This window comes from Erythrolamprus reginae, unplaced genomic scaffold (genome assembly GCF_031021105.1).
Source record: "Erythrolamprus reginae isolate rEryReg1 unplaced genomic scaffold, rEryReg1.hap1 H_12, whole genome shotgun sequence".
Classification (NCBI taxonomy): Eukaryota; Metazoa; Chordata; class Lepidosauria; order Squamata; family Dipsadidae; genus Erythrolamprus; species Erythrolamprus reginae.
In genome coordinates, this window is record NW_027248465.1 from 287456 (window position 1) to 300107 (window position 12652).

The 12652-nt window shown below is 40.6% G+C and overlaps 1 protein-coding gene across 3 annotated transcripts in view; it reads right to left on the reverse strand.

The window, feature by feature from the left end:
* LOC139155347 (centrosome-associated protein 350-like) overlaps positions 1-12652 on the reverse strand; it is a 118415-nt gene that overhangs the window by 4947 nt on the left and 100816 nt on the right. For all 3 annotated transcript variants that reach the window (XM_070730482.1, XM_070730481.1, XM_070730483.1), the window contains exons 34-37: positions 8323-10310; positions 3405-3797; positions 2869-3015; positions 1297-1419 (exon numbers count right to left, since the gene is read on the reverse strand). In XM_070730482.1, the coding sequence (XP_070586583.1) occupies positions 1297-1419; positions 2869-3015; positions 3405-3797; positions 8323-10310 (2651 nt within the window). The remainder of the gene's footprint in view (positions 1-1296; positions 1420-2868; positions 3016-3404; positions 3798-8322; positions 10311-12652) is intronic.

The window sequence follows — 12652 nt, forward strand, 5'->3', positions numbered from 1 at the left end:
CAAGCCTGTTCATGCTTTGCAACAATGCCAGCATTATTAAATGGTTCCAAATCCATTAAGGTTATGGCAGCAATTATTTTCTTCTTCCTCTCAACTCATTAATTTTTCTTTCATATATTTATTTTGCAATTTGATTTTCATTCTCAATGTACATTTACTCCAGATCACTCATTTTTGTTTTCAGTCTACATTTTCTGAACAGCTATACCTTCTTAACCTTATATCTTGATTTATCATGCATACTTAAATACCCAATTCCTAAGAAATTAAACATACCTTTGCTTTTTTAATTTAGTCAACTCTTATTTTCACTTTACAAAGTGGTTAGAAGTACACTTTCCCATTAATATTTATTCTTTACAATAGACCAAATACCTTTCTACCAGCAATTGCATATTCTGAACTTCTCCATCAATTTTCCCATCTGTAATAAACATTTCCCAACACGCATGCCTCATCTTTTTGCTCCATTTCTTTTGCCATTTATAAATAATTTGCAATCATTCACTCAATTTTTGTGTTATAAACAACAATCATATTTCTTATTGTTTCTTCTGAAAATCAATTTGGGTTTTCAATCAACAAGAAGGCACCATTTTTTCCAGAGGTATGCATATTCTTAGGTTATCAAACAACGTATCTCTTATGTCACAAACATATTTCTGTATCTATAAATTCATTGAACAATCAAACAACCTACCTACCGTACAGTGAGTTGACTCTGATTGAAGTGGCCTATATACACTTCTAAATAACAATAATAATAAAAATCCTTATTCTGCTTAAAAATCTAAATTTGGAAATGCCTAATTTTAGTTAAGATTTATTTATTTGATTTTTATTTATTTATTCGATTTTTATGCCACCCTTCTCCTTAGACTCAGGGCGGCTTACAACATCTTAGCAATTAGCACTTTTTGACAGAGCCAACATAATGCCCCCACAATCCGGGTCCTCATTTTACCCACCTTGGAAGGATGGAAGGTTGAGTCAACCTTGAGCCGTTGATGAGATTTGAACCGCTGACCTACAGATCTACAGTCAGCTTTAGTGGCCTGCAGTACAGCACTCTACCTGCTGCGCCACCCTGGCTCATTTATCCATAGTTTATAAGGATGAGTACACACAAGGAAAATATGGTTCTTCAAAGGCACAGAAAAAGACAATTTTCATTTGCCTGTCTACAATCTTTCTGCTTAGGAGGGCTGAAAACCCATTTTTTCAAACCATGCAGGTTGCAGGTTGTCAGTTATTTATGCCTGACTACAATACATAATTGAAAAAACAATTACTAACCAATATGTGATCCACTCTATCCTTTTTTTTCCGTCCAAATTTCATCATTTTCTGCCAATCTGTTTTATTATTTGATTCTTTTGTCAAATTTAAGAGCTTTAAAACTTCAGCTGTTATAAAGACCTTTAAAGGAAAAATAAAAAATAATGAATGCTAATTAAATACATTTTCTCTAGTTGCAACGTCAATTCTACAAGCAGCTTTCAGGGAGAAGATTTCTGCTGAGGTCGTAGACATGGCATATATGCAAAAGCAACATGAGAAAATATTATTTTACTGAAAGAGTAGTAGATCCTTGGAACAAACTTCCAGCAGACGTGGTTGGTAAATCCACAGTAACTGAATTTAAACATGCCTGGGATAAACATATATCCATCCTAAGATAAAATACAGGAAATAGTATAAGGGCAGACTAGATGGATCATGAGGTCTTTTTCTGCCTTCAGTCTTCTATGTTTCTATGCAACAGAAAACACATTATATTGTTAGGTAAACCTCTGACCATGACCAAATTGGGTTTTGATGGGAAAAAAAATCACATTTTTTGGTGGCTGATTTCCCCTTCTGCGGCATTTTTTTTGTAAGTGCCAAATTTCCAAAATTGGGTTCAGGTCATGACCAAATGGTTTGCAACAAAAATTATGGTGGTTCTACTCTATAGTAAAGCAACTTGGTAGATAATTCTAGAAATATCCATGAAGTTCATTATGAATTATGACACTGATTCAACTGTTGTACATTCCAATATATAGATAAATGCAGCATCAGGCATTTCTTTTGGAACTATCCCCACCCCTTGACTCATTAATCCAGGTATAGCTACTATTAGTTGCTGAAGTGGAAGGATTTTAATTCTTTATATGCTAGTTATAATTCATTATATTTTAAATATATATATATTGCATGTTAGATGTAAGCCATCTTGTATGGGTTTGTAACTGGAACAGTGTTAAATATTGACAATTAAATTGATAATTAAATAATATTATTTTAGTTTTAAGAAATAGAAGCAGGCATCCATACCCTGTTTCAAACTAATATTTAAGAGAAAATAATACAGTAAGAAGAAACTATAGTGGGAAATGAGAGATAGTATCATATGCACACTCATCTTGGGCTATGACTGATGATGTAATATATTTTTTTCAAATAAAAATATTTTTTCCCAAATTAAAAAAAAATCAAATAAAAATATTTTTTCCCAAATTAAAAAAAATCAAATAAAAATATATTTTTTTCCAGATAAAAATGCATGATAAAACTCCACTAGACTAAATATTCTACCTTAAGTTCTCGGTCAGTGGTTCTCAGCATGGATTGGGGACTCCTGGGAGTGCTCAACACCCTTTCAGAGAGTCCATGAAGACAAATAAAGCTTTTAAAACCTCTTTGTTTTAAACCTTAATATTCACAAATATAACCCATGTAAACCAAAGCTCTTTGGGACCCTCAATCATTTTAAAGAATATAACTAGGTCCTAAGACCAAAACATCTGAGAACTGCTATCTAGATGAAATGCATTTTATTTCTATACATATATTTAAAGTTCAAGCAATTAATCTTATTCCTACTTTTATTTCTTCAAGATCACTTGGATCTTTAACTCGTCGAAAATAACCAGAAATTTTTCTGCTGGGTTTCATCCATAACGGCTGGTTCAAATTTGGATCTTCTGCAAAGATTTCTTCAAAAATCTCTCTTGTTAAATCAAACACAAGCTTGATAAAAATAAAAGAAACATTGTATCACCATGGTATATTATAATACTCTATCATTTTTCAAAGAACTAAATGAAAATATTAATGAAAGTATTTTGGCTGAACATTAGCTATGCAGCAAGTGGAATATAATTTTGTTTTCTATTACATTCTGGTGCCAAAATTTACTATTTTTAGCACTTTTGAAAAATGCCTCTATTTACACTTCATTGTATCTGTCTTTCACAAACACACCATACCTTGTTTTATATTGCATTCTACCACTGAGTCCAAATATAGCACTCCAGAATCCAAAATAACAGTCCCTTTTTTAAAACAGACTGGGGACTCCGTTGGTACATTTCCTCTATTTTTATACACTTCACAATAATCTGAGATAATTGCTATACCTGTTTGTAGCTTCGTTTACTAACAATTTCAATGTCATCATCTTGGGGGAATTCATTCATGTTGCTGAGGGTCTGAAGATCATGTCCCAACTCTTTGCATTTCCATAGTTTCTCAACTGCTTCATGCACCAACTCCTCTACTTCTTCTGCAACGTATGGTGCAGCCAAAGGTTCTTCACATGGCTTTGCGGATACTTTTGGCAATTCTATCTCAGGTAATACTGCTGATTCTTCAGCTTGGTTTTCAGGGAGCTTATGTGAACTCAAGCCAAAATCCTCATCAAACCAGTCTTGGTCGTCTCCTAACTCGTTCAGAATTTCCCGGCTAAGTTCCAGTTCTGCCAACCTCTTGGCAAGTTCTTCCTGTCCACTGGCACCAAATACAGGGCTTTCCTAAATAATAAGAAAGTGATTATTACATAGAACCTTAAGTATTCCCTGCATTATGCTCCTGGTTTTGATAAATATTATCCATTAATGCTTTAATGATATACAGTGGTCCCTCGACTTGCGCGTTCTCGATTAGCGCGAAACGCTGCAACGCGGTTTTTCAAAAAATATTATTTAAAAAAATAAAATATTAAAAAATAATTTTTTTTTTATTCTGTTCCCTGAATGGAGACCGCCGGCCGCTCAATCGGGCCGGCAGGGAACAGAATGGAGCGTTCCGCGGCGGGGCTGGTAGGAGGGGAGCCGAGGATGGAGCCGAGCCCAGCCCCGTGACATTCGCTTTCCTGCCACCCGCAGCCGAGTGATCCTGGGCGCTGCCAGCCAGGCCATGCTGGCGGCAGCGGAACAATCGCTGGCTGTCAACTTTTCTTTTTAAAACTGGGCAGGAGCTGACTTGCCTCCCCAGTGCTAAAAAGAAAAGTTGACAGCCAGCGCTGCGGCTGACGGAATGCTGAGCCTCCCGTTCTCCCCCACCTTGCCCCTTCCGGTTTCGGCGTTCGGCAACGGAGTCCGGCGCTGGGGCCATGCGGGGCCGCTCATCCAGGGTGGCGTGGACTGGCAAGCGGCAAGCGGCAAGTGATCTGGCGGGAAGACCAAGGGAAGGTTCCTTCAGCCGCCCAACACCTGATCCGCTCCGCAGCGCGGCAGCAGCGAGGAGCCGAAGATGGGGTTTCCCCTTTGCCTTTACCCCATCTTCGGCTCCTCGCTGCTTCCGCGCTGCGGAGCAGATCAGCTGTTGGGCGGCTGAAGGAATCTTCCCTTGGTCTTTCCCGCCGCGCACACGCAAACTCCACCATCTGCGCATGTGCGGCCATGAAAAAAAATGGCGCACATGCGCAGATGGTGGTTTTACTTCCGCATCCAGTATAACGCGGAAATCGGTTAGCGCGGGAGGTCTTGGAACGTAACCCCCGCGCTAACCGAGAGATCACTGTATAGTCATATTTTCAGTTGTTAGACTTTTTTCCCCCCCTAGGGGGCAAGAAAGTGGGATACAGAGAAAGTCTAATGGCTTATACTAAGGGACCCATGGAAGTATATCCTTGGTAGGTGATCATATAGAGCAAGTCACATGTGGAGGCCCCAGTTAATTAAAGGGAAATGGTACAACAGCAGTAACTCATGGACTGCATCCCTAACAGAGAAACAATATTCAAGAATACAATTCTATACCGAAAAAACTAAAACACTTAACATGGCAAAATGTATTGACTAGGATTACACCTACCCATATTAAATTCCTTACTATCTTTCTTCATTGTATTCTTGTGAGGATATAACTAGACAGAAATATACCATGTTTTCCCCAAAATAAGACCTTGTCTTATATTTTTTGAACCCCAAAATAAGCTCTAGGCCTTATTTTTGGGGAGGTCTTATTATTTTGGGGTGCGTGGAGTAAGATGGGGCTTCTCTTGCCGGCTTACCTGATTTCCTTAATCTTAACCAGAGAAAATGGTATTTTCAGAGGAGGGCTTATTTTAGGAGAGGGCTTATTTTCAGGGGAGATCCTAATTTTTAGGAAACATGATAGGTACACTGATTTTCCTCTTTCAAGAAAGGCAGGATATAAAGACAAATAAATAATTGCAGTTCTTGTTCATCTAGTTTTCAGTTTCATAGGTAAACAAACAAAAAAGGAATATGAGTAAACCAAATATTCTAACCAAACCAACTATAAAATAGCCCATGAAATCTTTTTATTTTATTTTATCAAAGATTCTCTTCTTCACCTTTTAATAAATCATTTCTGAAACACTAGCTTTAAAAGCAGTTTGTGGCATTTATAATTTGTTATGAGTTCAAACTGAGTTCAATTTATTGTCATCAGCTTCTTTTACAAAAAAAATATAACTGCCCAAACAAAATGGAATTGATATTTTATACATTGAGATGCTTTGTCATCTCCCATAATGTCTATTGATGGGGTTCTGATACCCCAGAGAGGAGATACTTGCAATATTAGGATCCTTATACTCATGCGTACTGTTTTATAGGCAGGTGGAGCCCCTAACTCAAAGGACTTTTGACCAGATTTTGTAGTTTTTTATCACCACATTACTAAAAATATGTTGAGACTTTGGAAAAAGTGCAAAGAAGAGCAACTAAGCCGATTAAAGGTCTGGAGAAAAAAAGTATGAAAAACAGCTGCAGGAATTGGATATGGGCAGTGTAGGGAAAAGAAGGACTAGGGGTGACATGTTAGCAGTATTCCAGTATTTGAAGGGCTATCACAAAGAAAAGGGGTCAACTTATTTTCCAAAGCACCTGAAGGATAGAAAAGAAACAATGGATGGAAACTAATCAAGGAGAGAAGCAACCTGGGATTATGTATACACTTCCTAACAATGAGGACAATTAATGGAAGTTTTTCAGACAAGACTGGACAACCATCTATCTGAAATGGCATAGGGTCTACTGCTGGAGCAGGAGTTTGGACTAGAAGTCTTCCCTTCCAGCTCTATTCTAATTGATTTATTGACTGATAGTAGCCTTACCTAAAAGCAGGAGAATCTTGTGACATTGACTTATGCACTCATCACAACTTAGCTAGATGACAGTCAGGAACTCTATAGCAGAGGTCCCCAACCTTTTTTGCACCAGGGACCGGCTTTAAGCTAGACCAGTTTTCCATGGCCCGGGGGGGGGGGGGGGGGGGGCTTTGGTCATATGGGGGTGGGGTTCATTTCCTTCATTTCCTCTTTCTCTCATTCCCTCTTTCTATCCTTTCTATCTCTCACTCTTTCCTTCTCTCCCTCCCTTTCTCTCTCTTTCCTTTCTCTCATTCACTCTTTCTCTCTATCCTTTCTATCTCTCACTTCCTTCTTTCTCTCCCTCCCTTTCTCTCTCTTTCCTTTCTCTCATTCACTCTTTGTCTCCTGGGGCTGCCTGCGCCTGCCCTGCACCCCCCACCGCGGAGGGAAAGCATTTGGTATCGGCGCCGCCAACCCCCCCTCCACGAGCAGCAAAAGCCTAAGCGGCAGGGTGCGCCCTTTGCATTTCGGCATTGGCGCTCTCCCCTCCACGAGCAGCAAAAGCCTCAGTGATGGAGCCGAAAGGCAAACGACGCGATCCGTTAATCCTCCCCGCCCCCCCCGGCAGCCAAACCTCGCTGAGGCTTTCGGCATCGGCGCCCACCCCTCCAGAAGCAACAAAAGCCTAAGCGGCAGGGCACGCCGTTTGCCTTTTGGCATCGGCGCCCCCCCCTCCACGGGCAGCAAGAGGCTAGGCCGCTTGCCTTTTGGAAGCCTGTGGTCGCCCCCCCCCCCCCACGGACGCTTAGAGGCCTAGCGCCGGCTGCGCCACTAGGCCTGTTAACTTTCCACGGCCACCGGTCGTGACCCCCAACCCCAGTGCCCCACCCCACGGACGATTAGAGGAGAGGCCCGGCAGCGAGCTGCACTGCCAGGCCCAGCCCCCCCCCCCTCCCGGACGATTTTTGTACCTTACTCGCCGGCTGCTAAACAACGTTTGGCTGCCGGGGGGCGGGGAGGAGAAAATCTGGGATTTAAGGGGCAGGGAAGAAAGCGGGCCTGCAATTGGCCCCTTTGTTTCCTGCCTTTCCTTAAGGAACTGTTGCTGCCCTATGTTTGTAGAGCAGCAACACTTCTCATTTCAAATTCCAGCGTGGAGGTCGGTCCTCCGCGCTGAATTTGAAATTTCCCGGGCTGAGAGGTAAAAACTTCTGCACCATATGGCGCAGGGCCGCGGAGCTAGCTGTCAGCGGTGCCGCGGACTGGCTGAAAAACCCCAATGGCCCGGTCCTGGTCCGCGGACCGGCGGTTGGGGACCTCTGTTCTATAGGATACTATCACCAAAGACCACTGAAAAGTTATAGGTCATGGTTGGCTTACTCTCATCATATGGCTTAGCACTGAGGTCTTCAGGACTGTATTTTTCAACAGTAATTGACCCTTCAATGCATACTGTATATCCTGAAAGAAATGCTTGGTTCAAATTTCAATGAAGTTAGGGGATACGAGATTCACAGGTGGTTTTTGATACTGGAACTGCACTTTGGAATGGCTTTTCTTTCAATACCAAACTTGTTTCTACATTATAAACTTTCCAAAGAATTTTGAAAATAAATGTGTGGGGTTTTAATTTTGAGAATTTATAGAAACTGAGATGATGGTATTGGATGTTTCAGCCATTGTTATTGTATCTACTACACCATTGTTTTGTGATGTATTTCTAGTGAAATGTTGGTTTAATTTTACTTTATTTTACTGTAGTACTGCTGTAATTTTAGTTATACTATTGTTATATTCTTGATCCTTGGAGAGTTTGATTTGAATGGTGCCATTATATAAACATGATAAAAACAAAGGTGATTAAAAACAAACAAAAATGTGAAACACAAACATTTGTTGTTAAGACACAGCTTATTAATAAGCCACAGCCTATCAAATTCCAAAACTGAAGCATTATTCTAGTCTTACTTATCTTAATTATGAACGATACTTACTGGTCTGAGACACAAATCTGGGGAGGATACTTCTTCTCCATCATCCAATTCTGATACAACTAAAAACCTCTGCTGTTCATTAGTTGCTAAGTTCTTTTCTTGGACAGCACCAAGTCCTTGATTGCTAAAATTGATCTTCTCATTCCTTCCCTTTTTGATTTGCTGAAATTGACTGACTGTGTCTTTCACAAAACCTTGCAGGAGACTGTCAGCCAAGAAACCAACTCTTTCTAGAGGATCTTCCTTTTCTTGGGATGGGACTTTAAGTTGGGCTTCCAGTTGGCTTCTTTCTTTTGTCAACAAATCTAGAAGTGGCGTTGCAGATATCTCCAGATTACTGGGAGAAAATCTGTTTTCTGTTTGCTCTTGCCAAACACACTGCTGCTTCCATTTTTCAGGAAAGCTACTGTCCAAAATCCCTCCTACTTCAATAGCAGAGTCTTCTTTGTGGTTATTTAAAATGGCGGGAGGTAACATACCATTATCATTTTGGGAAGATTTGGTAGAGTCAAAGTCACCGGTTTCTTGATCCAGCTTGTCAACACTACTAATAATTGCCAAACAGCCACTTGGTTTATTGAATTTTACATAATCTCCAGCTTCAGTTGAACCTTTTGAGGCAGATGATTCTCTTGGAGATTTCTCATTTGAATTTCTTTTATTATTTTCTTTTTCAAGACTGTCTAAGCATTCCTGATTGGTTTTGTGTTGATTATCAAGTTCACATGTAAAGAAAGAATTTTCATTTGAATCTACCTCATTAATTTCTGAAAAAAGAGAGATTTTTTGTGGAGGTGCAAAAATACCATGTTTTTCTTTACAATCGAAATACTGAATACCATTATAAGAGCCATTATTAGTTCCTTCAGGTTCATCCAACTCTACACCAGCCCAAAAACCTTTGTCAAAATTTGTCTGGCCTTTAAATTTCAGTGTTCCAGGCTGGACATTACACACAAGAACTCGGTCACCAATGCTGAAACCTAGCAAAATATCTTCTTGTTTTTCTGATGATGGCTTGAAACTGGAAGGCCGAGATGAACCATCATCATCAAATGGTTCTTTCTCCACATCGCCACATTCTTTATTTTTCACAAATTCTGTTGGTGACTGGAGTTCTAACAATCTTTCTGACTGAATGCTATCAGCTCCAGACAAAGATTTTTCACTGAGACATTCACTTATTTCATCATCACTTCCAAAAACAGGGGATTCACTCCTAGAATGTTTTGTGTACAAAGAGTTTCCTCCCTGTGTTCCTGCATCTTGTCTGAAAGATAATGTAGGCTCTTCAAGAATATCGTTTTGAAATTCAGTAAGAAATATCCCATTTTTTAATATATCTGCTCCAAAGGAAGACTCTTCAAAATCACTAGAATATGATTGCTCTTCGGAAATCGGAATCTGTTCTTTAATCAGGGAATCACCTTTCAGTATATCTTTCCCTAGCTCATCAGAGGGTTTGACTGATGTAATATTTTCATCATCATTGAACCTTTCACTTGGCATCTGCTTGATTTCCTGCACACTTTTGCGTTCCAAGACAGACTGGTCCTCTTCTGACAGCTCAGCCTCTGGAGGGACATCTGTCTTTAAAGGAACTGAATTGTTTTGATTTAAATCAAAAACTGAGGCAGCAGATATTTCATAAGCTGGGGAAGTTATTTTAAGCTCTAATTCCTTTGATTCTGCTGTCTCTTGCACTATAAATCTGGTAGCGGGGGAGTCATAACTCACTGCATCTTCAGACTTATTCAGTGATGTGAGAGATATTTTGTTGGTGTTTCCTAAGGCTTCAAGAATAGCTGTTGAGATAATACTATCCAAATAGTCATATTCTTCCTTAGATTTTCTAAGGGTTTTGAGGACTGTGGATGCTGTATGAGACTGCTCCTCTGCTGTATGAGATTGCTTCTCTGCCTGAATCTCTGCTTGTGTGAATTTCATGGCGTGTACAGACACAGATTGTTCAGAATGTGGCACAACATCTTAAGAGAATAAAACAAAATCAAACACACATACTTAAAACAAATCCGGGTGTTATAGGAAAACCCTGAAATTCTTACTAGAGACTATTAACCTGTACCATCAAATAGCATAAATATTCCAATGTTTACATACCAGCGGCTAAAGTATAACTTAAGCACAATATCCCAATCAAACTTATAACCAATAAAACCTAATACGTGCTTTGATTCCACTATGCATAGGAACTAACAGACCCCAAAATATAGCCAAATATTTTAAAATTGTATACATGTTCCCTTTAAATTTTTCAGACAATAAACAAGGCAATTGTTCTGAGATATTTGCTCTTTCCTTTCCTGTCTGATAACTTAAATAAACTTAAAGGTTTATTAAAATAATTGTATAATGAAGAAGTGTGAGCAGAGAGACACGTAGTGAACACAAGTAAATTATCTAAGGGTTACTTTGAATCTCAATCCCTATCTTGTTTCTTTCTAAAAAGCTATCAACTCCAGTTCAGACATACATACGGTAAACTCAACAGAGTAACAGAAGAGATCTTTACTACTTTAGCCACTCTAAACCAAAAGTGCCTGGTAGGAAGAACTAGCATTCTTTGAACTTTTTTTGAAGTAGCATTATAAATAAAATTGCTAGAAAATATGCATAATAGCTTATAGAAAATAAAATACATTTTTAGAATTTATACTGAATATGAAACAATTCAATAGATTCTTATTTATTGCAATACTATGAGAAAAAGTTCTCATTCTTTAAAAAAAGTGTTCATTAAAAATAACAATAAAATATATTAAATTCACTTGCTTGTGTTTTTAATATATATATCCAACAGAGGGAAAAAACATATAGCCCCTCCCTGGTACAAAGCTGAAGGGATCAGATCCTGTGGCCTAGAGGTTAATTCTCTGCCTTCCAAGGCAGAAGCCCCAGGATCAAATCCCAATAAGGGTATGGCTAACTGATGAGGCCAGAACAAGGCTGAAATAGCGCTATCCTAGTCTCCCTTAATTTTAAAAATTCAGCAAAAACATGTGATACATACAGAATATAGTTTGTTGGCTATGAATAAATTAACTGCCTTGAAATGGCCCTGGGTTGGGCCTAGAGGCAAAAAGGAGCTGTGATGTTCCTTCAATATACCAGGGTGATCCAACAGAGAAAAAAACATATAGCCCCTCCCTGGTACAAAGCTGAAGGGATCAAATCCTGTGGCCTAGAGGTTAATTCTCCAATGCACTTGCAAGGAGAGTCCAGGATGGGTTATTCTCAGCCTGATTGGCTAGGACTGAGTTCAATTTAAATATTTAAATTTTAGATAGATAGTCAGGCACCGCCCCCCCCTTAGCCCTCCAGTCTAAAAAAACTCAGTCGCAGTAATGGGACTTTGAGTTCTTTCTCTGTCACACTTGCCTATTAGCATGTGATTTTTAGTAAATTCTGTGTTTTTTAGTAAAGTACCTTAGAATGCTTTTTTCTCTAATGTTATCTTCTTGTGTCCTTTTCTCTTTCAGGCATCGTGGGGCGGCTTCACGTTGGGCAGCGTGGGGTTATCACCCTCCGTGGGTTTAACCTCCTTCGAGCTGCAGCTCCCCTAGTTGGTGGTACACACCACGAAAACTATTTTATGGACCTGAGGGGAGCGCCCAGGTTGCTAACCTCCGCGGTAGCGCCCGGAGGAAGGCGGTCGGCTGACGCCATGGGGGGCCTGCCCCCCAGGGCGGATATGCCGCAAGAAGAACCAAGAAGCCTCAAGCAGCCCCGAAGAGCCGCGTCTCTCGACGCCCCCCCCCCGAAAAGGTACCGGCGGCAGATCGAGGCATTGCGGACAATGGAAGCCGCCATGTTGGGGGGGGCAGCAGGGCGGGAACGGAGGAGGAGTTCCCGCCCGTTTTCACTCCGGCGGCCATTTTTTTGGGTCCAATGAGCTGGCAGTTTCGGCAGGAGTTTCCCGCCCATAATGGGGAGGCCAAGTCGGCTTTTGGACCGGGGCCAGAACCACCGAGCCAATGAGTGGCCAGGTTACCAGGGCAACGGCAGCCCACGCCCCCTTACGGCCCAATCAGACCGGTGGACAGATCGGCTCTGCCTATTACAGAGCCCTACACAGGTCCCAAGCTGCTCGGGTGACACGCAGGCGCACTAGGAGTTGAGACTCAAACGGTTTCTTATTCCTCGCCTTGCCGATTCCGAGAAGGCTCAATTAATTACTCTTGGCAGTTCCGGATCATTATTGCATTAACCGTGAGTGCACAGAGAGGGACAATTATGTCAGAGACTCCAGCTCACGTGGGGGAGGAGGCCACTGCCAGCGCTAGGCCCAATACCCCCAAGGAAAAGGGCC